We start from the raw sequence: 25551 nt of genomic DNA on the forward strand, positions 1-25551 counted from the left end.
TATTAACAGAGCAGGTATCCACACCAGGCAGAGGAAGTCATTAGTGGCCTCAGTGAAGCAAGTAAGGTGGTGAGCAACAGATAAAAGCAGACAGGCAAGGCATAAGTTGATAGCAGGCAGAAGGTAAGGAGGCACTGATGGTTGGTACGCAGATTCCAGCAGAAATGGGAATGGTATCAGAGTCAGGCAAGCAGGGTCATACACAAGCAGATAGATCAGGTGCAGATGTGTAGGCAGTAAAGTAGTCAGGGTGCAAGGCAAGCCAGGGTCTGTAGCAGATCAGCAGAACAGCAGTAATTGGAGCAGACAGAAGCAGAGGTCAAGAGACAAGCCAAAGTCAGTGCAGATGGAGTTCAAGGAGAAGTCTGGATAATCCTATTTGGTAACTGGAATCATGCAGGATCACAGGGTCTCAGGACACATGGAACGCTGTAGACAAGACAACACTGAACCAGAGCACTGCCCCAGTTTAAATAGCCATCATTTGTCACTAGTGCATGTGAGCATGCAGATGTTCACAGGTATGCTCGCACGTGTACATGAGCATGTGAACACCTCCTAAGTGCACATGAAAGGCTGTGAACTAACCTGAAGTGATGTATGGGAATCTTCCAAGAGGAACCATTTTTTCTGCTAGCATGCTCTTTCTGACAGAAAGTTTGATTTATGTCGGGCCTTGTGTGTGATCAAGGGTCAGATTTGGGCCTTGGCTGTCTCTCTTCTTCTGGAGGCTGATTACTTTACCCTTTCTAGTTGTATGCCTTTCTACCAGGTGTCATGCATATTGTTCTTCTGGTCAGCCCACTGTTGGCTCTGTGGGATCTTAGTTTGGTTCTTTCTGTTTTTACAGTATTCTCCATTTGAACCTATTCATGACCCTCCTTTTCCTCCCTTTGTGCTTTGACATGGAAGGTCGGGTGTTCTGGTTGCTGTTACTTCAGCTCATAGGGCTTTGGGACTTTCTGTACTTTTCTGTAAAGCACCATTTCTGTTTTTCCCTCACGCTAATCTGGCTTTTTGGCCCCAGCATTTTTTGTTTTTAGCTAAAGTAGTTTTTACCTTTTCATCTTGATGTGATTGTATGGGTACTGCTATGGGAAGTAAAATGGCACCCCAATATGCAAATTTATTTATGGCTGACCTGGAAGACAATTTCCTGAACAGCATACAACAAAAGCCATACAGATATTACCGCTATATTGATGATATCTTCATGATATGGACTGAAGGTGAAGAAAATCTAAAACAATTTTTCTCATTGACCAACACTTTTCACCCATCTATCAAACTAAACGTATCGGCCATAACCCTTTGCTGGGTGGCCTTAACTTTTTGGCTTACTGGTTACCTCCCCTTGGCTTGTTCTTCCACATCTAGGGGTTCCCAGGGTTGATACCCAACAACTTTGGACGCTTACACCAATAATGTGCTTTTGAAAGGTTTTTATTTTGCAGGGGTAACATCCAACAACACAGTCTCGTATAGGAACAGAGGGCAAGGGTGAAGAAACTCAGGCACCTTGAACTAGACATAACAAAGTCTCTAATACCACCTAGAGAGTAGCCACCCACAGCTGGGCGCTTCAAGGCTGAACAAATCTCTAGCCAGAGATTATGGCAGTCAGCACTTTAATTTAGAACTTGTAAAATCTCGGACCTTGAACAAGTTGTAACTGAAAGTGAACCTTTTTCCTCAGTACCTGGAACGTTCTCTGTCTCCTTGAGATTACTGGAAAAAGTGGATTCGTTAACGTCCTTCCCAACTCAGTAACCAGGCACTTCTCAGGATGCCAGCTTGTTGGCTTTCCTCCGAAGAGTCCTCCCCCGGTCACTTTCACAAGCTGTGGTGCCTCTCCAAGCTGAGAGAACACCCGGACGCCTTGAATCCTCCCTCAGTTACTGCTCCTCGGACCAGCCGGGATCCCTACCCCAGACCAGGTGGGTCTATCGGGGGTAACCAACAGAAGCATGTTGTGGAACGTCAAACGCTCCGTGACCGGGACCCCTCGCGGGGCTACCCCGGTCCAGGAAACAGGAACAGACCGCTAGGACCTCACGAATGAACCACCTGTAACACGTGACCTCAACCCCTTAAGTACCCCTCCCCAGACTCCTCAGCGGGGCCCGGCACACCCACTGATTGGCTCAGAGGAAGCTGATACCCAAACGTCCAACCAGGCTGGGTTCTGGCCTGTCATGTGCACCCCACTGTACACATGACCAAGCAGAACTCTAACACAGCCCAGCCAAACTGATGTCAAAGTTAACCTACATAATTAACCCTCAGAACAACATTACCGTTCTGAGGCAAAAAAATAAATTTACACATGAATAACACTTTATCCATAATGTCATCCTCTACATAAAAATTGATTATTCAAACCCACATGTCAACTTCCTAGACACTACAGTATACATCAGGGATGACAAGCTTCACACTTCGATATGCAGAAAACCGAATGATCGATGCAGCTATCTCCATAGTTCCAGTTTTCACCCCCAACACACTAAACAGGCCATCAGATACCACCGAATACATTCAGACTCAGAAGACAGAGATAAACATCTCAGAACACTGGAAAACTCCTTCCATAAGAAATGTTACAAGGACAAAACCATCAACAACAGCATAAACACGGCCTTGAAAACCCGAAGAGAAAATCTCCCTCAATACACAGAGAAAAAAAAAAAACAACCTCTAGTTACCATATACAACCCAACACTAGAAGGGATCAAAAAGATAATCAAAGATTTACAGCCAATTATAACAGAAGATGAATCTCTGAAAAAAATATTCCAACAACCCCCATTATTGGCTTTCAGACAACCACCCAACCTCAGACATAAACTAATCAGCAGGAAACTCTGATTATAAAGTCACAAATAATGGAAGCAAACCCGGCAATAAAAAATGCTGCAAACTATGCAACCAGATCAATCTATCCAAAAGTGTCACACACACAAACAGGACCTTCAATATCATGAGATCATTCAGCTGTACCTCCAGTAATGCGGCGTACCTCATCCAATGCAACAGGTGTAGCAAAGGATCCTATGTTGGTGAAACAGGACAGAAGTTGCAAGTGAGCATGAATTTGCACAGACATACCATCAAGGAACATAAAGAATACTTTTTCTGCACACCTGTGGGACATCATTTCTCACAACCGGACCACATTATAGAAGACTTCAATGTTTGAGGGATGAACATATCAACATTTCATGTTTCACCATCCTCCAACCATCTGTTCCAGACTTTCTCATACGTAAGCGGACATCCTCTATGTACATAAATAAGCTTCTTATATGGGAGAGTGTCGTTAATCTCTTTTTTCCAGCACTGGATTGTAGGGGGCAAGGCCTGCATTCAATTACGGACTATCGCTTTTCTCATGTAGAATAGCGTCTCATGTAAAAAGGTACAAAGGGGTTTGTCAGTGTCTAAGTCTGGCAGCAGGCCGAGTAGGCACATCTTTGGGTCTAGGGTAGCAGGAGAGCCCATCTGATCGTGCAGGAAGCGTATCACTTGTATCCAGTATGCTTGGATAGTTGGGCAGGACCATATAAGGTGATATAAGGAGCCTGGGGTATGGTCGCATAAACGGCATCCTGGATTGTACATGGGTTTGAAATGCGCTATCCTCTGAGGAGTCAGATATGCAGCTTGGGGGAGACTTTTTTCAAGTCCCCCAAGTTTTCATCCCAATCCTCGTCCTCAATTATTCCAACGTCCACCTCCCATCTAGTCTTAGCAGTATAGGCCAAGACCATGGTACTAGGGAGACGGATGGTGGAGTAACGGGTGGAGATTAATTTGGCTGATTCAGCGCCTGTGATTATGTCTACTATAGAGGGGACTGCCAGGGATGGATTGGAGCCAGAAAACTGAGTTTTTATAGCATGGCGGAGTTGCAGATACCTGAAAAGGAGGTCATTGGGAAGTGATAATTCATCCTGTAGCGTTTGGAATGTTTTAAGTCCCGTACTGGTCATGATCTGGTGTATGTACAAGATCCCATGACGTATCCATACTGCGGGGTCTGGAATGGACAATAATTCAGGCAAGCGTGTATTGAACCAGAGAGGGGTGTCAGAGTGAACCCGTGGGGTCCCGAGTTTTTGTAGTGCCGTCCACCATATCCTCCGGTGGTATGTCAACATATCTGCTTTGTGTTGGGAGGGACGTCTTGTCAATGGGGCCCTGAGGACTGACTGAAGAGGGGTATGGGCTGGGTCGTCAGGGTGCTCACAGAGTAATAGCTGGTATCTTGGTAGCTCGTTCTTGTCAAAATGATAGAAGTGGGACAGTTGAGAGGCAAGATAATAGTCCTGAAAATCTGGAAGAGGGGCTCCTCCCAATGTCACTGGGTTCTTCAGAATTCTCCCAGATAATTTGTGTCTGCAGTGACCTCATATAAACAAATTGAGAATTGATTCAATTGTTTTGAAAAATTGTTGTGGTATATACAGGGGGGCATGCCACTTGCTGATAGCTTTATTACCATTGCCATACACATTGATTTGTATGTGTTTTTGTTTTTGTATTTTCTTTCCCTCAGAGGTTTTTTGTTTTGTTTTGTTTTAACATTTTACCTTCTGCTAAAACTTTTGTGAATCAGTACTGCTTGGACCTTGAAGAAGGGGACATACCCCGAAAGCTCGTCCATGAAAAATTGTATGTTAGCGCAAATCCAAAAAGTATCATGGACAGTACTCAATTTTCTCTACCTTTTCATCTCAAACAGGACAGTATATTACCTTCCATTGTCCTCAGGCTCAGTCATTGGTAGAATACGTTCTTCTTACTTTGGATATTGTTTGTGCCATCAAGTTTACCTGTAGTTGACTATCACAATTTGGCAATCTGATTTCTCCTTGTGGCTCCTGAGGACCAGAAACAAGGCTCATACAGTTTCCAAGTCTACGCTTTTCCATTGAATTTGTCAGCTTATTGCTCAAACCTATGGATTGAAAGGACAGGTTCCACCTGTATCAGGGATGACACTAGCTACCTTTTTCAGTGTATCATGTTGGTGAAGCCTCTCCTTGGTTTTCGATTCACTCTCTTTGATGTTTACCAGATGAATGAATGAATGAATGAAATACTTATATAGCGCACAATGCGAACTGAATCGCCTCTAGTGGATGTGAGTCACTGAGAACAATGTCCTTTGAGCACAATGTTTCATTGCAGGTAGCTGCATGTGGTTCTTTGTTCTTTCTGATTGTTTTTTGAGCCCCGTTGCCCACCCCTCATGTTCTAGTTGGACATCCCTGTTAGTAAGGATTTAAGAAGATGCTCTGTATCATGTGATGTCAAAGAAGAGGGGGTCCCCTGGGGGTGGACTTTTAATGCACGTACAAATTATAATAGTATACAAATTATTTTATTACATAAAACCAACAAAAGGTAATTGAATATACAGTATATATTAAAAAGTACACCAACAGCTATATATACAACCAGTATTGATGCTATGTCGTATCATTCATTTGAACAGAAACACCCTACGCGTTTCGGAGCTTGGAAAAGTGTGTCCTTCTTCAGGGGTGTGTGGATACAATGTTTCTGTAGAATCTAATAAATGGCAAGGAACAGGGTAGCACAGTTATATAGTATCTAAACAGGTGGTGACACACGGGTACAAAAAATTGTTAAACAGACACAATTTCAAAATACTTACAATACTGTTAATATATATGACAATAGCCGCTGGGCACCATTTGATAAAGGAACAAACAATTGTACAGGACCATATGGGTATATTTGACTCCGCCAATGCTCGAGGTATATGCCCCAGTCTATCTCTATTCAATAAAGTGTTGTAGAGATCCTGCAGGAGTGGTGTGAAAACAGGTCTGCAGTCCCCTATTGGGGAAGAAGATTTTTTTCATATGAACTGGGACTTTTATAGTTGTTTTACCCAGAATAACACCTGGATAGAAAAAAATGAGAAATAAAAAGTAATGATAGTAATTTGAATGGGGTAAGAATAAATATATATAAATAAAGACTGAAAGTTAAACATTGAACAATGCAAAAAAAAAATATATGAAATAATAAAAAATAATAAATAAATAGAAAATAAATAAAAAATAATAATTAATAAATCTGCTTATTATGTAATGGAGTAAAGAGTATTGGGATATCAGATATCATCTGTATAAATAAACAAATATACACTGAATAGCACAAGCCGAATTCACCTTAGAAGTATAGAACAACAGGGAAAAACTATACCTGCTGTGTGTCATGTGATGTAGAATAAAGAAAATAGGATTTTTTAGTTTACTTGTAAAATAAATTTTTTGAAGTACATCATGAGACACAGAGATCCCTCCCTTCTGTATTATGGCCTATGGCTATAGGGGTGGGGGTTATGCACGAGGAGGGGACTTCTTGTCTCTCTTGCCAGTATCCAGTCACGCGTAGGTAGAACATGACCATGATAGGCCGTGTTCATACTACAAGATGTTTCTTGGGGCTGCAGTTCCTCTAAAAACCACAAGGTGGTGATCTCACTTTTAGACATGATGTCTCTATGGTAGACAGGAAGTGATGTTGGGTATATACAGGAAGTGATGTCAGTTACATAAAGGAAGTTCCCAAACGTGAAAAGACGGAAGAGAACACGAGTTCCATTTCCCACGGCCGCAAATGCCCAAAAGCCTATGGAGGGACAATAAGCACATTGAGACCTTTATTCATATTGAGGTGAAATAAGGAAGGTGAGCATATTGATGCACATGGGGTAAGTGCATGTATCACCTAGAGATTGGAGGAACTGAAGAGATCACTATTACAACAGATTGGTGGGATTTTTTTTATGGATGTGTACGTGGAGATTGTAGATAAGACTTTATATTTTTTATTAATATTATTCTATATTCAGCGTGGAAACCTGAGAGATTCTAAAGTTGAAGTTAAAGAAGAGATAAAAGAGGAGGATGATGAGGATGAGGTGATGGAGGAGTCAGAGTCTCTTAAAGATCTGTGCCAGGACACCATGGTGGAGACATCCAGCTACAGAAACCCACCAGAGAGATGTCCCCGTCCTCTGTATTCCCGGGATTCCACACAGGAAGGTCACACCATCCCCCACCATCATCAGGTAGATGATTGACAATTATTGGTAGTTCTGATTTATACACAACATGTTTGTTACAATGAATGTTTTATTATATATTTAGAGTGGAAACCTCGGGGATGATAATATTGATGTTAAAGAAGAGTATAAAGAGGAGGATGAGGAGTATGGGGTGATGGTGGAGTCATCAGAAGGACACAAGGATATGATGGAGCCACCTAACACCAGGAACTCACCAGAGAGATGTCCCCGTCCTCTGTATTCCCGGGATTCCACACAGGAAGATCACACCATCCCTCATCATCAGGTAGATGAGAAACAATCACCAATAGTTTTGATTTATACACTGCATGTTTGTTACAATGAATGTTTTATCATATAAATTCAGAGTGGAAACCTCGGGGATGATAATATTGATGTTAAAAAAGAGTATAAAGAGAAGAAAGAGGAGGATGAGGAGTATGGAGTGATGGAGGAGTTTTCAGAAGGACACAAAGATATGATGGAGCCACCTAATACCAGGAACCCACCAGAGAGATGTCCCCGTCCTCTGTATTCCCGGGATTCCACACAGGAAGATCACACCATCCCTCACTGTTACAAGGTTGGTGGGAAGGAGGTTATAAAACACACTTATAGAGACAATGTGTGGATTTTATATGTGATATCACAATAATAAAGCTTATATCTTACAGATGATATTCACTCTCATTTTCTTGATTTAGAGTGGAGATCCAATCGATATAGAATTTGAGGTTAAAGCAGAAGAAGAAGAGAGGTATGTGAGGGATGATCAGCAGTCTATGGAGGAGGATGGAATAACGGGGACATTTATAGAGGAGGACACTCCTACAGAGATCAGCACAGGTGGGTCATTAACACTAAATACATTCCTCCACCCATACTGCTCACTGATTGGTCCAGAGTAGGGAAAGGACTGGGTAATATCAGCCTGTAATCCCCTGATCACTTTCCTGAGCTGTGTTCCCCATCCTGTATTTACATAGTAGGTGAGGTTGAAAAAAAGACATAAGTCCATCAAGTCCAACCTATGTGTGTGATTATATGTCAGTATTACAAGGTATAGCCCTGTATGTTGCGGTCGTTCAGGTGCTTATCTAATAGTTTCTTGAAACTATTAATGCCCCCCACTGAGACCACCACATGTGGAAGGGAATTCCACATCCTCGCCGCTCTTACAATAAAGAACCATCTACGTAGTTTAAGGTTAAACCTCTTTTCTTCTCATTTTAATGAGTGGCCATGTGTCTTCCGTGAAAAAGTTTTATCCCTATTGTGGGGATTTATCCCTATTTCTCTCGGATAATCTTCCTTCTCTGTGCCGCAGACACAATTTATGTATCTGGGCTGCATTTATGGAGATTCTGTTGTTTAGCTGGCAGTAAAATGTTGATTTTCACCATAGGCATTACTAGACCTAGGCACCTGGGGCATGTACTTGGGATCTTCTGCCCCATGTCTGGGTCTAGTAGGATCTGCGACAGAGCAATTCTCCCAGGGTTACTTGTCCTGATGTTTTCTGGCTGTGCCGGGTGGAGGGATATGTCTATATAGTCTCAGACCCAAGTCACTGAGTGCAGTCTCAGGAGATGGGAGGCAGCGGTTTGGGACCTCTGCAGCTTGTATCATGTAAATATGTAATCTTCCACTGAATACCATTATTAGTCCTGACCCTTACACTGTATAATTCATATTGTACATTACATACTCCTGACCCCTGCACTATATAAGGGTCAGGAGTAATGGACATTTTATATCTGATGATTTGATTGGAGCACAGACTTTTACATGTTGATAATAATATGATAACATCCTCAGACTTTGGAACCTTAAACAGAAAGTGATAATGAGGTTAGGAGTCAATAACCCAATGATGGGGGTCTTCAGGATCAGTCCAGTCTTCATCTTGGTTGTTCTCCCCCCATCCTCACTCTCTGACCTCTGGTGGAGCTCAGCCCCGCTGTTATTCATGACTAAATCATTGACTAAATAAGGAAGTGCAGGACTTCTTGTGTTGGGAAGATGGCAATGAGTGATAGAGGGGGAGGGGACACTCGTCCTATAATCCCCTCATCACTGTCACTCCTATAAAAGACAGTTCTCGTTGTTTCCTCACTCTCTGACTAAGGTCCATGAATAAAGAAATGATCTGGTAGGAGATCAGAGGACCCATTTACTAGTTACCTTGAGGGTGGAATTGTAAGGTCCTCATAGACCAAGCTGCGTGATGTGGGCAGAGTCAGGGCCACTGTTAGAAATCATGGAATGATCTGGATGCCCCAAATTCTGTACCAGCTACATAATTCCCCAGTTTGGATCGGAATGGGATGGTTCAAGAAAATTGAAACACTGTTCCGGGAACTAATCTGGAAGAAGGGGCAGGCTCCTATTCGTTTACAGATATTGCAGCTACCAATAAAAGAGGGAGGAGCAGCAGTGCCACATCCGCGCAGCTATTTTTTGGCTGCCTAGTTGCATCATCTCAGGGGATGTAACTTGCAAGGGGTGAGTAATAAAAATGTACGAATGATGTTGCAAGGAGCCCCGCATAGTAGTTTACTGGAAGCAGATTCCCTACCCACTGGATCTTCCACATTAAAATTAGTAATAAAAGTATGGCGGGCGGTTAGGGTAGTAATGGGTTATATGGGGTTAACAGAATATACTCCAAACTGGGACAACAAATATTTTCCAGATTTGATCCCCATGGGTAAGATAAATGAGAGGGAGGCTTGCGGTATTGGAAAACTCGTGCAATTATATGAAAGGAGTACTCTGAAGTCATTTGAAGAACTGAGCGGAGAGTATGGTATCCCAAGCCAATTATTCTACCGATATCTTCAAATTAGACACGCCCTCAACGCCCATTTCAAAACACAAAGGGTGGAATCAATGGTGTGATGTACATCTTATACAAAAAAATAGCTATGACAGGATCTTCCAAGGGTTTAATATCAGAGATATACGAACAGATATGTAGCAAAAATATCAATGGGGAAAGATTGGCCAAAAATAAAAAAGGGATGGGGAGAGGACCTGGGGGAAACAATAACAGAAGAACATCGGAGAAGGATATTGAATCTGAGCTCCCTCACAGGAAATGTCGCAATTACTCTTGCTACATAGAGCCTACTATACCCCAAAGAAACTTTTTCGGCATGGATATAGATCTGATGACAAACGCCCAAGGTGTCAAGGAACAGGTGACTTGATCCACATGATGTGGAGATGTCCAAAATGATTTAGGTACTAGACACACATACTTGAAGACATTAATCGTACCTTTGGGCTCAAGCTGGACCTGAACGGTACTATATGTCCATTAGCGTGTCAGTAAATAGTAAAACCGCAGCAATTAGAGGCCTATTCCAAGCACGAAAGCTCAAAACTGGCAATCGGTGAGACCCCTGACCTCAGAAGAATAGACTGAAGCGATGGACGCTACAGTATTATTATTATTCAGGATTTATATAGTGCCAGCAATTTACGCAGCGATTCATAATATAAACAGGAGACAATACAGTTACAATACAATAAAATACAAGAGGATTAAGAGGGCCCTGCTCAGAAGAGCTTACAATCTAATAGGGTGGGACAGGTGGTACAGGTGGTACAAAAGGTTATAACTGTCGGGAATGAGCTCATGGAAGTGGTAGGAGATTAGTTGGAGACGTGATAGGCTTTCCTGAAGAGATGCGTTTTCAGGGATCGCCTGAAGGTAGCGAGAGTAGGGGATAGCCGGACCAGTGGAGGTAGCGAGTTCCAGAGGATTGGAGAGGCTCTGGAGAAATCCTGGTATGGAGGAAAAAAGTGACATTTATTAGACGGAGGAACCTGGATACATTTTTAAAAATCTGGAAGCCCTGGTAAGATAAAATGGGATGCCCTCCTTAACCACTTCCCGACCAGCGCACGACGATGTACGTCGACAGCATGGCACGGGCAGGCATATTGGCGTACATGTACGTCCAATATTCGTTGCCGCCGTGCCATCGGGAGCGCGCCGCCGGCGGCGCGCTCCCGCGCTGGTCGGGACCTCCGTGAGTCCGGTCGCGGGACCCGCGGACTCGATCGCCGCGGGCATCCCCGCGATCGTCTCACGGAGCGGCGGAATGGAGGAAATGCTGTATAAACAACATTTTCTCATTCTGCCTAGCAACTAGTGACGCTGATCTCTGCTCCATGTGATTGGAGCAGAGATCAGTGTACACTAAATGAAATCCCAACCCCCCCACAGTTAGTAACACACCCCTAGGAACACTTAACCCCTACACTGCCACCCACAGGTTAACCCTTTCACTGCCAGTGTCATTTACACAGGAATCACTGCATTTATATAGCAGTGATTACTGTATAAATGACAATGGTCCCAAAAATGTGTCAAAAATGTCCGATGGGTCCCCGACAATGTCGCAGTCACAATAAAAATCGCAGATCGCCGCCATTACTAGTAAAAAAAAAAATAATAAAAAATTATTAATAAAAATGCTATAAAACTATCCCTATTTTGTAAACGCTATAACTTTTGCGCAAACCAATCAATAATCGCTTATTGCGATTTTTTTTACCAAAAATATGTAGAAGAATACGTATCGGCCTAAACTGAGGGAAAAAATGTTTTTTTATATATTTTTGGGGGATATTTATTATAACAAAAAGTAAAAAATAATGCGTTTTTTTCAAAATTGTCGCTCTATTTTTGTTTATAGCGCAAAAAATAAAAACCGCAGGGGTGATCAAATACCACCAAAAGAAAGCTCTATTTGTGGGAAAAAAAGGACGTCAATTTTGTTTGGGAGCCACGTCGCACGACCGCGCAATTGTCAGTTAAAGCGACACAGTGCCGAATCGCAAAAAGTGGTCTGGTCTTTGACCAGCAAATTGGTCCGGTCTGAAAGTGGTTAAAGGGGATACTAGGAGGGGGGAGACCATACCCAAAGTCTAGGTGGATATGACCGGGGAAAATAGGGGGGAGTGGAGAAGGGGACCGGAAGTGGAAAATGAGAGAGAAATAAGATAGGAATAAGAACATATAATACACTGGTAGAAAATAGATATGGTGTATCGATGTGATGTTTTGCACTCTATTACAAGGGAGACTGTGGAGAAGGTGGGGGGAGGGAGGGATGGATTATAAAAAGGTTAGTGGGGTTATAAAAAAAAAGGCTAGAGAAATACAGATGAAAAGGGAGTCGAGGTACTGGTAGTAGCTGAATGGGCCTTTTAACGTTTTTCCTTGGCTCCCACTTTTTTTTTTTTTGTTGTTTTTCTTGTCTCTTCCCGTTTTTTCCCTTCTCTAAGGAAATAAATATGAAGGACGCAGAATAATGTAATGATGGTTATTTGATTTAATTAATACACGACAATGTAATGAGATTATACAGTAACACTATGTATATGGCTCGAGGTTCCTCTCGAATGGTGGTATGGACTTTTGTAAAAATCATAAAAAAAATAAAATAAAGGAGTTAGAAATTATGGGGCCCTGTACAGCCTACCTGACGGGGCGCCCTGACCCTGCCACTGGCCCCACCCACCTGCCTTGAAAAAAAAAAAAGCAAAAAGCAGATTTGTCTTCAAATGATTTTTATCTTCCTTTAGCCTGTTATAAATGTGATCAGACGTGGATCTGAACATGCCTCAGCCCATCCCTGCTCATGAGAATGCTGCAGCTGACTTTAAGGCTTCCGTTTTCCCAAAGCCATAAGGTACATATATTTTGCATTTTAAATCGGCTGAAGCATGCACTCCAATAATTATTTTAAATCTTTTCGGACCAATTCACACTAGCATTGCTCTCTGAAAAGCAATCTGCATTTGGATTGCTCTTCGGAGGGCAGTTGGCTGGTGGCGAGGAGGCGTTTGTATCAGTTGGTGGGTGGTGACAATGGGGGATAAAAGCAATGCAGTTGTGGAATATGTCATTTGCCCTCTGTTGCCTTTCCAGCATTGGGGTTAGTTTCAAACAAAGCCGATCCACTCAGCAAGGGATCCATGAGCTCATTCCCTACTGAATTGGAGATGAATAGGGCAGAGGTCCGTGTTTTCACATCCGTGCCCGTTCAGTTTGTGTCCACCTACAGCGTACAGGGGTGCACTTATAATGGCTCTATGGGTAGCCAGATGTAAACAGACTCATGTCCATTTACATCAAGGTAACCTCTGATCTGTCATGTTTAGGTCTGACAGTCCTTTTCTTGTACTCCCATAGACCTACACGGAGCTTTCAACCGGCCCACATGAAAAACTGACAGGTGGGCCTAATTGGAAAGCTTGGGTGAAAGGTTCTTAAAGCAGAGTGGTTGGGGGCAGTAAAAACACAAGTGTAAAGTAGGGATGCACCGAATGGGTTTTTTGGTGCCGATACCGAAAATGAAAAATACACTAGGCCGAAAAACCAAAACTGATGCCGAAACAGCACTGATACCGAAAATGACTGTTTTTAAAAAATATTTTTATACAGGAGATGGTCAGAGACTGGGGACATGGTTCAGGAGGTGGTCAGAGACTGGGGACATGGTACAGGAGGTGGTCAGAGACTGGGGACATGGTACAGGAGGTGGTCAGAGACTGGGGACATGGTACAGGAGGTGGTCAGAGACTGGGGACATGGTACAGGAGATGGTCAGAGACTGGGGACATGGTACAGGAGGTGGTCAGAGACTGGGGACATGGTACAGGAGGTGGTCAGAGACTGGGAACATGGTACAGGAGGTGGTCAGAGGCTGGGGACATGGTACAGGAGGTGGTCAGAGACTGGGGACATGGTACAGGAGATGGTCAGAGACTGGGGACATGGTACAGGAGGTGGTCAGAGACTGGGGACATGGTACAGGAGGTGGTCAGAGACTGGGGACATGGTACAGGAGGTGGTCAGAGACTGGCGGCATGGTACAGGAGGTGGTCAGAGACTGGCGGCATGGTACAGGAGGTGGTCAGAGACTGGCGGCATGGTACAGGAGGTGGTCAGAGACTGGCGACATGGTATAGGAGGTGGTCAGAGACTGGCAGCATAGTACAGGAGAGGGTCAGAGACTGGCGGCATGATAAAAGAGATAAGTGTGTTGTCCCCTGTGCAGCCAGTGTGTTGTCCCCTGTGCAGCCAGTGTGTTGTCCCCTGTGCAGCCAGTGATGCCCCCGTGCAGCCAATCTGGACGGGTAATCTGTCTATCACAGTTCACCGGACAAGGGGGAGGGGCTGTATGCGACGGCGCGCCACGGGGGAACACACAGCTATTGAAATTAAAGCTGTGATGTTCCCAGCACTCTATTGACCAGACGGCGGAGGCGGCTCTCCTGCGTTATAGATCTCCCATGATGGGCGGCACCAGGGGCGGGGGCGGTGCTCCGCCCCCACCCAGGCCCCGTCCCATTTTCGGCTCAATTAATGGCCGTTTTTTCCTGTCGACAAATTGCCGAAAAGGGCATTTTCGGCCGATATGTTTCGGCGGCCAAAATTTCGGTGCATCCCTAGTGTAAAGTAACGCTTCATCATTCTGATAAACACAGCACAGCAGGTGGTGTATGGCTCAGTCACAGTGTCACATGGCTGTTGGGTGGAGACTTTGTTATGGCTATACTTAGGGTTTTCCCGATACCACTTTTTTAAGACCGTGCACTAGTATGTTGGCACCAATGACTAAGTCAGAGGCAGATGGAGTGTCCTAAAGAACGATTTTAGGGACTTTAGAGTTAAATTTGAGGAAAAGGACCTCCTGAGAATACTACCTTGGAATACTACCGGTATTTCGAGCCACACCAGAAAGACAGAGGGAGATTAGGGAAGTAAACAAGTGGCTGAGGAGCTGGTGTAGTAAGGAGGGGTTTGGGTTCCTGGAGGACTGGGCCGACTTCTCACTCGATCACCAGCACTATAGAAGGGATGGACTGCAACTAAATGAGGAGGGTGCAGATCAGCTAGGAGTGAAGATGGCCAAAAAGTTAGAGGGGTTTTTAAAGTAGGCGACGGGGGGAGGGCCCAGAGGTAGAGATAATCAGCATGGAACATATTCCAGAGGGTAGTATTGGGGGCATTGGGGGAGATACTGTTGTACGAGGAGGATTTGGATTTTGTGGGAATTTCAGAGACCTGGTTCAACAGCTCTCATGATTGGCTGGCAAACATTCAAGGGTATACCCTTTATCGCAAGGATAGAGAGGGTAAAAAAGGGGGGAGGGGTATGCCTATATATCAAGAATAATGTACAAGTGAATGTGAGAGATGATATCACTAAGGGAGCTAGGGAGGAGGTGGAATCCTTATGAGTAGATCTCCAGAGGGATAAAGCTAAGGGGAAAATAATACTGGGAGTATGCTATAGGCCCCCTAACCTGAGGGATGAAGGGGAGACAGATCTGCTATCACAGATTGGATTAGCAGCAAGGATGGGAAGTGTTATCATAATGGGGGATTTTAATTCTCCAAATATAGACTGGCGGAAGGAACCAAGCATTCATCTAAGGCTCGCCAGTTCCTAAATGTCTTGCAGAACAATTTCATAGTTTACTGGATCTACTGTTTACTAACAATACCGACCTGACCACGGATGTGGAAATACAGGGCAATTTAGGTAACAGGTCAATTGGCTTCAGTATAAATCACACAAATAGGAAATATAAAGGGAATACAAAGACACTGAATTTCAAAAGAGCCAACTTCCCTAAACTACGAACCTTGCTAGATAAATTGGGATAAAATCTTAGGAACAAAGAACACGGAGGAGAGATGGGTTTGTTTTAAGAGCATATTAAATAAGGGCATTAGCCAATGCATCCCATTGGGTAATAAATTTAAAAGATCGAACAAAAGTCCTGGATGGCTTACTTTCAATATAAAAATGCATATAAAAGCAAAGGAGAAGGCCTTCAAAAAATACAAGGTTGAGGGATCATTATCAGCATTCCGTCTTTATAAAGAATGCAACAAGAAATGTAAGGGTGCAATAATTAGGGCGGCTAAGATAGAACACGAAAGACATAGCGAAGGAGAGCAAAAAAAAATCCCAAGAAGAGACGCATGCGCGGAGTTCCCCATGATGGCTGCTTAGCCACAGAGCTCCACACCGTTCCGGCCCTTTGAGCCCCACTGCAGCTGACAGAGTGCTTGGACTGAGCCCGCTCCAATGCAGAGCGATTGGGGACACCCCCAGGTATAACCTGATGTCAGGGTGCCCCGCTAGGAGGGACCTCTCCCATCAGCTGGAATCGACTCTGCAGCAACCTGGCCTATCCAAAATGGCAGCCACGGCTACACGAGGCACAGACACAGGGACAGAAGAATCCTTTGCTGATCAGGATGATGCTCCAGAACCTCTACACTGGGGAACAGTGAGTACACCTCATCTGATGATGATGATACATCACACCCCTGTATTAGCGGAAAGGGGTGGGGGGACACCTATTCGGCCCCGGGGGAGCCGCGCGGGTCACAGCGTGATCCCTTTGGGATGGCCTGCAGGGCCCATTGGGGCTGTTGGGGTTGGCTTCACTGCTTCCCCTGAATTCACCCCATCTTGTTTCAATCCCTGGATCCATGAGATTATCTCACAATTTTTCTATAGGGATGCTCTATGTGCATTTATTGAGGTAGATATAACAGATTACACTCCATTCATTTCAAGTATATAATGTTGACTGTACATCTCACATACATATGTCCTCCTTGATTGGCCATGTTGGACTTTGTTATGAGCTAATGTCTGTATTGTTATATTATGTACCTTTATTGCAAATCTCAATAAACACATTGAAACAGAATAAAACAAATAAATCCCAAATATGTAAACAGTAAAAAAGGGAGGACAGACCATATTGACCCCATAAAGAATGAGGAAGGACATTTGGTTACAAAGGATGGCGAAGGTATTGAATTTATTCTTCTCCTCAGTCTTCACGAGGGAATCGGGGGGCCTCAATAACCAAAACTGCACTGTTTATCCACATGACACATCACAGGAAGCACCTCCATGGCTAACAGAGGACAGAATTAAAATTAGACTTGGGAAACTTAACGTTAATAAATCACCGGGAACCAGATGGCTTGCATCCGAAGGTACTTGGGGAACGCAGTCAAGTAATTGCCAAACCATTGTTCATAATTTTTACTGACAGTCTACTGACTGGAATGGTACCAGTTGATTGGAGAAAAGCCAATGTAGCACCAATATTTAAAAAGGGCCCAAAATACATCCCTGGGAATTGCAGACCAGTTAGCCTAACATCAATAGTATGCAAACTCTTGGAGGGGATGATAAGGGACTATATAAAAGATTTTAGTAATGAGAACGGTATCATTAGCAGTAATAAACGTGGATTCATGAAGAATCGTTCTTGCCTTAACCTTCTATGAGGAGGTGAGCTGCCATCTTGATCAAGGAAGGCCCGTAGACGTGGTGTATCTTGACTTTGCAAGACCATTTGACACAGTTCCCCATAGACATTTACTGTGCAAAGTAAGGTCCGTTGGCATGGACCATAGGGTTAGTACATGGATTAAAAACTGGCTACAAGGGTGAGTTCAGAGGGTGGTGATAAATGAGGAGTACTCGGAATGGTCAGGGGTAGTGGGGTCCCCCAGGGTTCTGTCCTGGGACCAATCCTATTTAATTTGTTCATAAATGACCTGGAGGATAGGAGTAAACAGTTCAATCTCTGTATTTGTGGACGATACTAAGCTAAGCAGGGCAATAACTTCTCCACAGGATGTGGAAACCTTGTAAGAAGATCTGAACAGATTAATGGGGTGGGCAATTACATGGCAAATGTAGAAAAATGTAAAATAATGCATTTGGGTGGCAAAAATATGAATGCAATCTATACACTGGGGGAGAACCTCTGGGGGAATCTAGGATGGAAAAGGACCTGGGGGTCCTAGTAGATGGGCTCAGCAATGGCATGCGATGCCAAGCTGCTGCTAACAAAGCAAACAGAATATCGGCATTAAAAAGGGGATCAAATCCAGAGATGAAATGATAATTCTCCCACTCTACAAGACTCTGATCTGGCTGCACCTAGAGTATGCTGTCCAGTTCTGGGCACCAGTCCTCAGGAAGGATGTACTGGAAATGGAGCAAGTACAAAGAAGGGCAACAAAGCTAGTAAATCGTCTGAAGGATATTAGTTATGAGGAAAGGTTGTGAGCACTTAACTTATTCTCTCTGGAGAAGAGACGCTTGAGAGGGGATATGATTTCAATTTACAAATACCATACTGGTGACCCCACAATAGGGATAAAACTTTTTTGCGGAAGGGAATTTACCAAGACATGTGGCCACTCATTAAAATTAAAAGAAGGGGTGTGGCTTGGCACGCGAGGGAGCTCCGCTGACTCACACAGCCGTAAACAGCCCTACACCCGACCACCAGCTCCCAGATCCCGGGAAAGAGGTTGAACAACACCCCTCACTCTCGCCCACGCCGCGGATCGGCTGCATACCCTGCAAGAAACATCTCTGAGCTATTTAAGAGCAAATCTGCTACACACAGCAGCAGCCTGGGATCCAAGATGGCGCCGACACACCACGAGGAGGAGTATAATGAAGATTGACAATCTGCTCCAGAGGACTCAGGCAGGGGTAAGACGAGATCAGATCTCCCCCTAACTTACTCTGACATGTCTATGATTGCTGCGGATATCAAATCTACTTTCTCTGCAGCGATCACGGACTTAAAGATAAACCTGCTAGTGCTTAATGAAAATCTGTTATCTGCAGAGGCTTCAGGGAAACGGAGAGATAAGGCCATTACTAGGCTTGAGAAGATATCATTTACACAGGCCCAGCATTTCATAGAAATTAACAGGCACATTGAAGATCTGGATAACAGAGGCAGGAGATGTAATATAAGAGTAATGTGATCCCAGAATCAGTAGACCATGACCAGATTGTACCAGTGCTTCAGAGGGTCTTTAATAGCCTGCTAGAAAGACAAGAGGACACAGAGATCGACTTTTTCAGAGCTCACAGAGCCCTGAGGCCAAAGGGCCCTGAGACTGCCCCACCGAGGGATATAATCTGCTGTCTTCAAAGTTTCACCCTAAAAGAAGATATCATGCGCAAGGCAAGGAGAAACTACCAAATAGTGTTTAATGGAGAAACCATAATGCTATTTTAGGATCTCTCCCAAATCACCCTAAAAAACAGGTGAGCCTTACGCCCCCTGCTGGAGAAATTGAGGGACAAAGATTTGAGATACACGTGCCGTTTCCCATTCGCCCTTACAGACTCACATCGTGGACAACATATCCTGCGCACACCTGCTGACCTGCCAGACTTTTGCACTGCATTGAACCTAGGTCACACGGATTTACCTGACTGGTACTCAGACTTCCTTCAGGCCCCTCTGGAAAGAAGCCACCCCCCAGGTCCCCATTTTCCACACCTGATAAGGGGCAAGCCAAGAAGCAAAAACAGTGTCGCGGAGGCAGATCCAGGACAGGGACTCCAAAATCACAAGCTGATTCAGCCAAAGAACAAGATGATGATTAATCCACCTGCATTCTGCCCTCTTTATCACTTCAGCACCATAAGATGAGCCGAGATAGACACCACCTATGAGGCGCCCAGAACTCGCAGTGATCAGTTACTCACACATTGTGCACTTTACTTTACGCAACTTCTGGGGTAGCTGACTTACTTAGCCAAACCTTTCTCCCCACTAACAGCCAATTTGCACAACCGTGGAACTCTGCAGATCATTGCTGACTTTCGAAACTCCATGTTGACACACATAATTTAACAAATTGGCAAGATTCACCATTGATGCCTCTCCCATTGGAAAGCACTAAGAACTTAAATAGTGCCTCATCCTGAGACTTCCTAGCTCTAAGGAACTTGGGCAAACAGCACTGACAATGACTCTTTGCATTAATCTTAATTTTTTCCCCTTTAGGTCGGGATTACAAATTTACAAATCTACGACTTCCCAAGTTTATATGTTTAACTGTTAACTGAATATACGTTTTATATGTGCACTTCTCGATAAGTTTCCATGTTTCAATTCTAGCACCTACGGTTACGTCTGTGTGTACAACAGCCAATCACTCCCCTAGGTCTTTTAGTTTAATCTATCCCTAGTATACAACACAGGTGGACTGCCGCTGCTTTGTTTGCTGCCTCCCTTCTACCCCGCAGAGTGACCTAGTGCTCCTGATTAAGGACACAAGGGACACTAAGACAATAAGTGGGTGCTTTCTCCTGAGTGGGTAGACCCGCTGAGGAGACGTACCACTGACAAAAAAACGACTTCTCTCACCTATATATTTAAATCTTCTCTTACGTCCTACCTGTTTCCCCTCCCCTTACCTACTTTCCCTGCTCCTACCCCATGTACGTAGGAATAACCATTGTTTGCTTCAATTTAGCTCTAGAACAAGTGTTAATCTGCCTCTGTCAATTTTGTTTCTCGCATTGGGACCCTTGGAGCATCTCCTCCTGTGCCACCCAGATGGCCTACTCATCATTGGGACACAACCCTTCGGTGATATTGCATAATATCAGAGGTCTGAACATTCCAGAATGTCGCTCCACCTTACTACATGAGCTCAAAAAAGGTAGCCCCCATTTCGTGTTTCTTCAAGAGACACATTTCAAAACAATTCACACACCCAAACTTACAAATCAATATTTTACAAGAGCCTTTCATGCCACCAACAGAGACTCCAGGTCAAAGGGGTCTCAATTTTAGTAAGCAAGGATGCACTATTCAAGTTGTTAGAACAAAAGACTGACCCGTAAGGAAGATTTATATTCCTAAAGGGGACATACGGAATACACCAGTGACCCTTGTGAATGTGTACTTCCCAAACAGAGCACATGTCATGTTCTGCCAGCAAATTACTAGAAAACTCCAGGGGTTCTCCGCAGGCTGCTTAATACTAGGCGGTGGCTTCAACGTTCCGCTAAATCCACTGACAGACACCTCAAATGGCAAATCATGTCTCACCTACAGAATAATCCAAAATATTTAAAATTCATGTTACAATCTCTACACTTGACGGACACATGGCGCTTTCTTAACCCTGAAGGCCGAGACTTTACACATTATTCCAACCCCCACTCCAGATATGCCTGATTAGACTACTTATTTATCACACAGAGGGACCTATCCTCAGTAGAAGCAGCTCATATTGGGATTCAGACCACTCCCCAATATCACAAAAATTTATCTAATGCCCCCCCCCCCCACACCCAGAAAACCAACATGGAGACTTAACGCATCTCTGCTGACGGATCCAACCTTACTGCCCGCAATCACCACAGCTCTAAAGGAATTTTTTTGCCATAATTCAACATAAGAAGCTGATCCGCTCATGGAATGGGAAGCCCATAAATGTACAATTAGAGGAGAACTGATCAGATGGGGCTCTAAATGCAAAAGAGAGAGGGAGAACAACATCCGTAAGCTAGTAACACAAATAAACACTTTAGAATCCCGTCACAAGCAATCTCTTTCAGTACAGTCAGCCGAAAAATTACTTGAAACTAGAAAGGAACTCCAACACATTCTTGACTCTAAAACCAAACGCATGCTTTTCTTCAGGAGGAAATTATATTATGAGTCAGGCAACAAGCCGGGCAAATTCTTGGCCAGGGCGTTGAGGGATCACACATGCTCAAACAACATAGCAGACATTAAAAAAAAATAATGGTAACATAGATGTGAACATAGAAATGATAGCTGCACACTTTCACGAGTTCTACACTAAGCTATATAACCTCCCATCCCAACATAAACCACAGGGTTTAGAAGGCGATAAGGCACGTATCATCCAAGACGATTTGAACAAAGGCGAACTACCGAGACTACAGGACCTAGACTCATCTTTATTAGAAGCACCGATAACCCAAGTAGAAATCAAACTACTGAAATCTGGGAAAAGTCCAGGCCCAGACGGCTTCTCTGCCATTTACTACAAAACTTTTGAAAATGTGATTACTGAACCGTTCGCTGCCACCTTGAACTCCATGTCTACACCTAGGGAAATAACACCAGATTTCCTTTCCGCTTACATTGCAGTGATTCCTAAAGCTGGCAAGGACCTCACGGACTGCGCCAGCTACCGTCATATTTCCTTATTGAATACAGTTGCCAAACTCTTCGCAAACATTATCCATTTGGGACCCCTTCCAGATCTCATTGGTCTGGAACAGGTGGGCTTTGTACCAGGAAGGGAGGCAAAAGATAATGTTACCAAAGCCCTGCTTCTCATTCATGCAATGCAGGGCAGGGACATCAAGGGACTTCTCCTCTCCATGGATGCGGAGAAGGCCTTCGATAGGGTGGCATGGGATTTCACGATGGCAGTATGCAGTCATGTGGGTTTAGGCCCTCGCATGCTGTCATGGACCTCTGCTCTATACCACAATCCCACAGCAAAATTGAAAATTAATGGCTCCCTATCTGAGAAGGTCCACATAAGAAATGGCACTCGGCAAGGATGCCCTTTGTCCCCATTGCTGTTCATCTTGACCTTAGAACCTTTCATTAGAATAATAAAACTGAACGAAGCGATTAAAGGATTCACAGTACAGGGCAGGGAGTTCAAGCTGGCAGCGTACACGGATGACCTCCTGTTTTTCAAACCCAATAATCGGCATCCCTGACTTACTAAAAGAATTCAGTCACTACGGCTATATTTTGAATTTGAAGATAAATTACACAAAGTCCGAAGCATTAAACATTTCGCTTCCAGACAACTTACTAAAGGCCCATACACATGATCGGACTTTTGACAACAAACATGAAAATTAGCTGTTTTAAGGCAACATCCGACCGCGTGTACGCTCCATCGGACAAACTTTTTCGGTTTTCATCTGACTTTTGTTGGCTGTGCGAACGGACAAACTTTTTGACAACATAAGTCCGATGGAGCAAAGTCTGATCGTGTGTACACAAAACCATCGGACTTTTGTACAAAGTACAAACATGAATGCTCAGAACCAATGCAAAAGATCAGACAACAATACAGAAGTTGACCAAAGGGTGGCGCTGGAGTAATTGAACTTCCTCTTTTGAAGTGTCATCAGTACGTTGAAACGTCACTACATTCGTGTTTGTTGCCTAAAAAGTCAGATCGTGTGTATGCAATACAAATTTACGCCCAACGCCCTTTGTACAAAAGTCCACTGGAAAGTTTGTACAAAGTCCGATTGTGTGTATGAGGCTTTACATTGACCAAATCCAACTCAAACTTTAGGTGGGACACTAGAGCTATTAAATACTTGTGAACTTGGTTGACCCCACAAATTCAGACCATCTATGAGCACAATTTTCCACACCTATTAAAAAGTTGTACAGGGGACATCACAAAATGGCAAAACGGGATACTTTTCATTATTTGGGCGGGCAGCAATAGTCAAAATGATAATCTTACCCAAATTTCTTTACTTAATGAGAACCTTACCCATTAAAATACCTCCACATTTCTTTAGAATACTCAACTCAGTTCTACTGAAGTTCCTCTGGAACCAGCAAAAACCCAGAATAAAACTGGATAGGTTGACCAACTCTAAAGAGGGGGGTGGGATAGGGTTACCGCACTTCAACTACTATTACTACGCCTCCCATTTATCAAGAATAATTGACTGGCATTTCCATGGTCAAGCGAAAGATTGGATAGCACTGGAGGAATTTCTATACGTAGCCCCACTGAGATTCTCCCCATGGACCCCAAGGTCCAACAATCTCGTTAATAGCCGTACTCACCCCATTACAGGTTACACCTTAGAGATCATTCGCCACATCGCCAACCGCAAAATTCTTACCTTCCCCCTGACACCATTGGAGGACAATCCTGCTTTCCCCCAGGCATAAACAATGCAATATTTCAACCTACCCAACGCAACACCCCACTACTAGCGGGTGATTGCTACACTGGAGGCAAATTTAAACAATTACCTGCAGTAAAACTTGATAGCAACTTACCGCAATTGAGCTGGTGGTCACACTTTCAACTAAGAAGCTATCTAACTAATGCTGCGTACACACGAGCGAATTGTCCGGCGTACGTAGTCCGGCAAACAATCCGGCGGATAGTCCGGCGGACTTTCTACCGAACAGACTTGGCCACACACGGACACACAGAAAGTCCGGCGTTTGCTAGCGCGATGACGTACAACACGTACGATGGGACTAGAAAAAGGAAGTTCAATAGCCAGTAGCCAATAGCTTCCTTTTTCGTACTTGCTTCTGAGCATGCGTCATTCTTAGTCCACCGGACTAGCATACTGATGAACGTATTGTCCGCTGAAACCCAAGTCCGGCGGAAAGATTGGACTGCAAAAATACTTTCTAAGTCCGCCGGACTTTACGCTGGAAAAGTCAGCTGAAGCCCACACACGATCGGATTGTCCGGTGAAATGCGTTTCGGAGGACTTAGTACGCCAGACAATTTGATCGTGTGTACGCGGCATTAAAAAGAACACACACAAGACTTCTATAAACCCCTAACTGACCTGGAGTCGGTGTGCCATGGTGGCTCTCCACTTGCCAAATCCACTTCGATAACATACTTGTGGCTACAATCAGCTAAGAACACGGGAACAGACGGCCACAGGTGGAGATGGTCGGAGGAGCTGTGGGAGGAGATCACGGACACGCAATGGAGGTATGCTTGCAATCTAGCACATAAAAGTACTATAAGCTCGAAAATACAGGAAACGGGCTACAGGCTGCTAACACATTGGTATAATACACCTGACAAACTCCACAGATGGGATCCACAAAAATCAGCACTATGCTGGAGATGCCAAACAAATAGAGGCACGCTATTCCACATTTGGTGGCAATGCCCCTTGATTATTCCTTACTGGAGCAATATCAAAAAACTGATTAAAAAAATAACGGAGACCACATTGAAATGAAATGGAGCTTGTTGCCTGTTACATATCACTCACTTTACTCTCGAAAAGTACAAAAACTCATTATCCAAACACCTCCTTAATGCGGCCAAAACATTGATCCCACTATACTGGAGATCTGCACAGGTGCCCTCCATCTCAGAATGGTTAAATAAAGTCAGAGACATATGTGAAATGGAGGACACTCTGGCACAAGACAATGGCAGAACAGAAAGCTTTAAAAAAAAAACTGGCAACCTTGGTTTGCATTCCGATATTCCCAGGACCATGAAGATGCCAAATCCATACATTATTAATAAAGATTAACATATAAACCTCTTATAAAAGCGTGTAATAGCTTCCTTTATAATTCCTCAGTGATTATAAAAGCAAACATTGTTCCTGATTCACCTGCTCCCCCCCCCCCACCCCACGCATCAATTTTTCTCTTGTTTATTTTTCTTTTCAAACAGTACCAATTGTGGTATATGATGAGGAACCACAATGGTTTGTAGTCAAATTTATGGATATACTTGTACTACTTCTCTCTTTGTGTTCCCTGACCGATGCCAGAGGCGAAACCACAATCTCCGGACTTGCCCCTAG

General features: G+C 43.9%; 1 protein-coding gene across 1 annotated transcript in view; it reads left to right on the forward strand.

Moving 5' to 3' along the window:
- Window positions 1-25551, forward strand: part of LOC143986871 (uncharacterized) — a 116880-nt gene that overhangs the window by 34232 nt on the left and 57097 nt on the right. The window contains exons 15-18 of the mRNA XM_077485278.1: window positions 6893-7111; window positions 7191-7394; window positions 7476-7691; window positions 7813-7954. Coding sequence (XP_077341404.1) covers window positions 6893-7111; window positions 7191-7394; window positions 7476-7691; window positions 7813-7954 — 781 coding nt within the window. The remainder of the gene's footprint in view (window positions 1-6892; window positions 7112-7190; window positions 7395-7475; window positions 7692-7812; window positions 7955-25551) is intronic.

Source organism: Lithobates pipiens, unplaced genomic scaffold (genome assembly GCF_037356315.1).
Source record: "Lithobates pipiens isolate NorthernLeopardFrog02 unplaced genomic scaffold, aLitPip1_a1.2 Scaffold_18, whole genome shotgun sequence".
In the NCBI taxonomy this organism is placed as follows: Eukaryota; Metazoa; Chordata; class Amphibia; order Anura; family Ranidae; genus Lithobates; species Lithobates pipiens.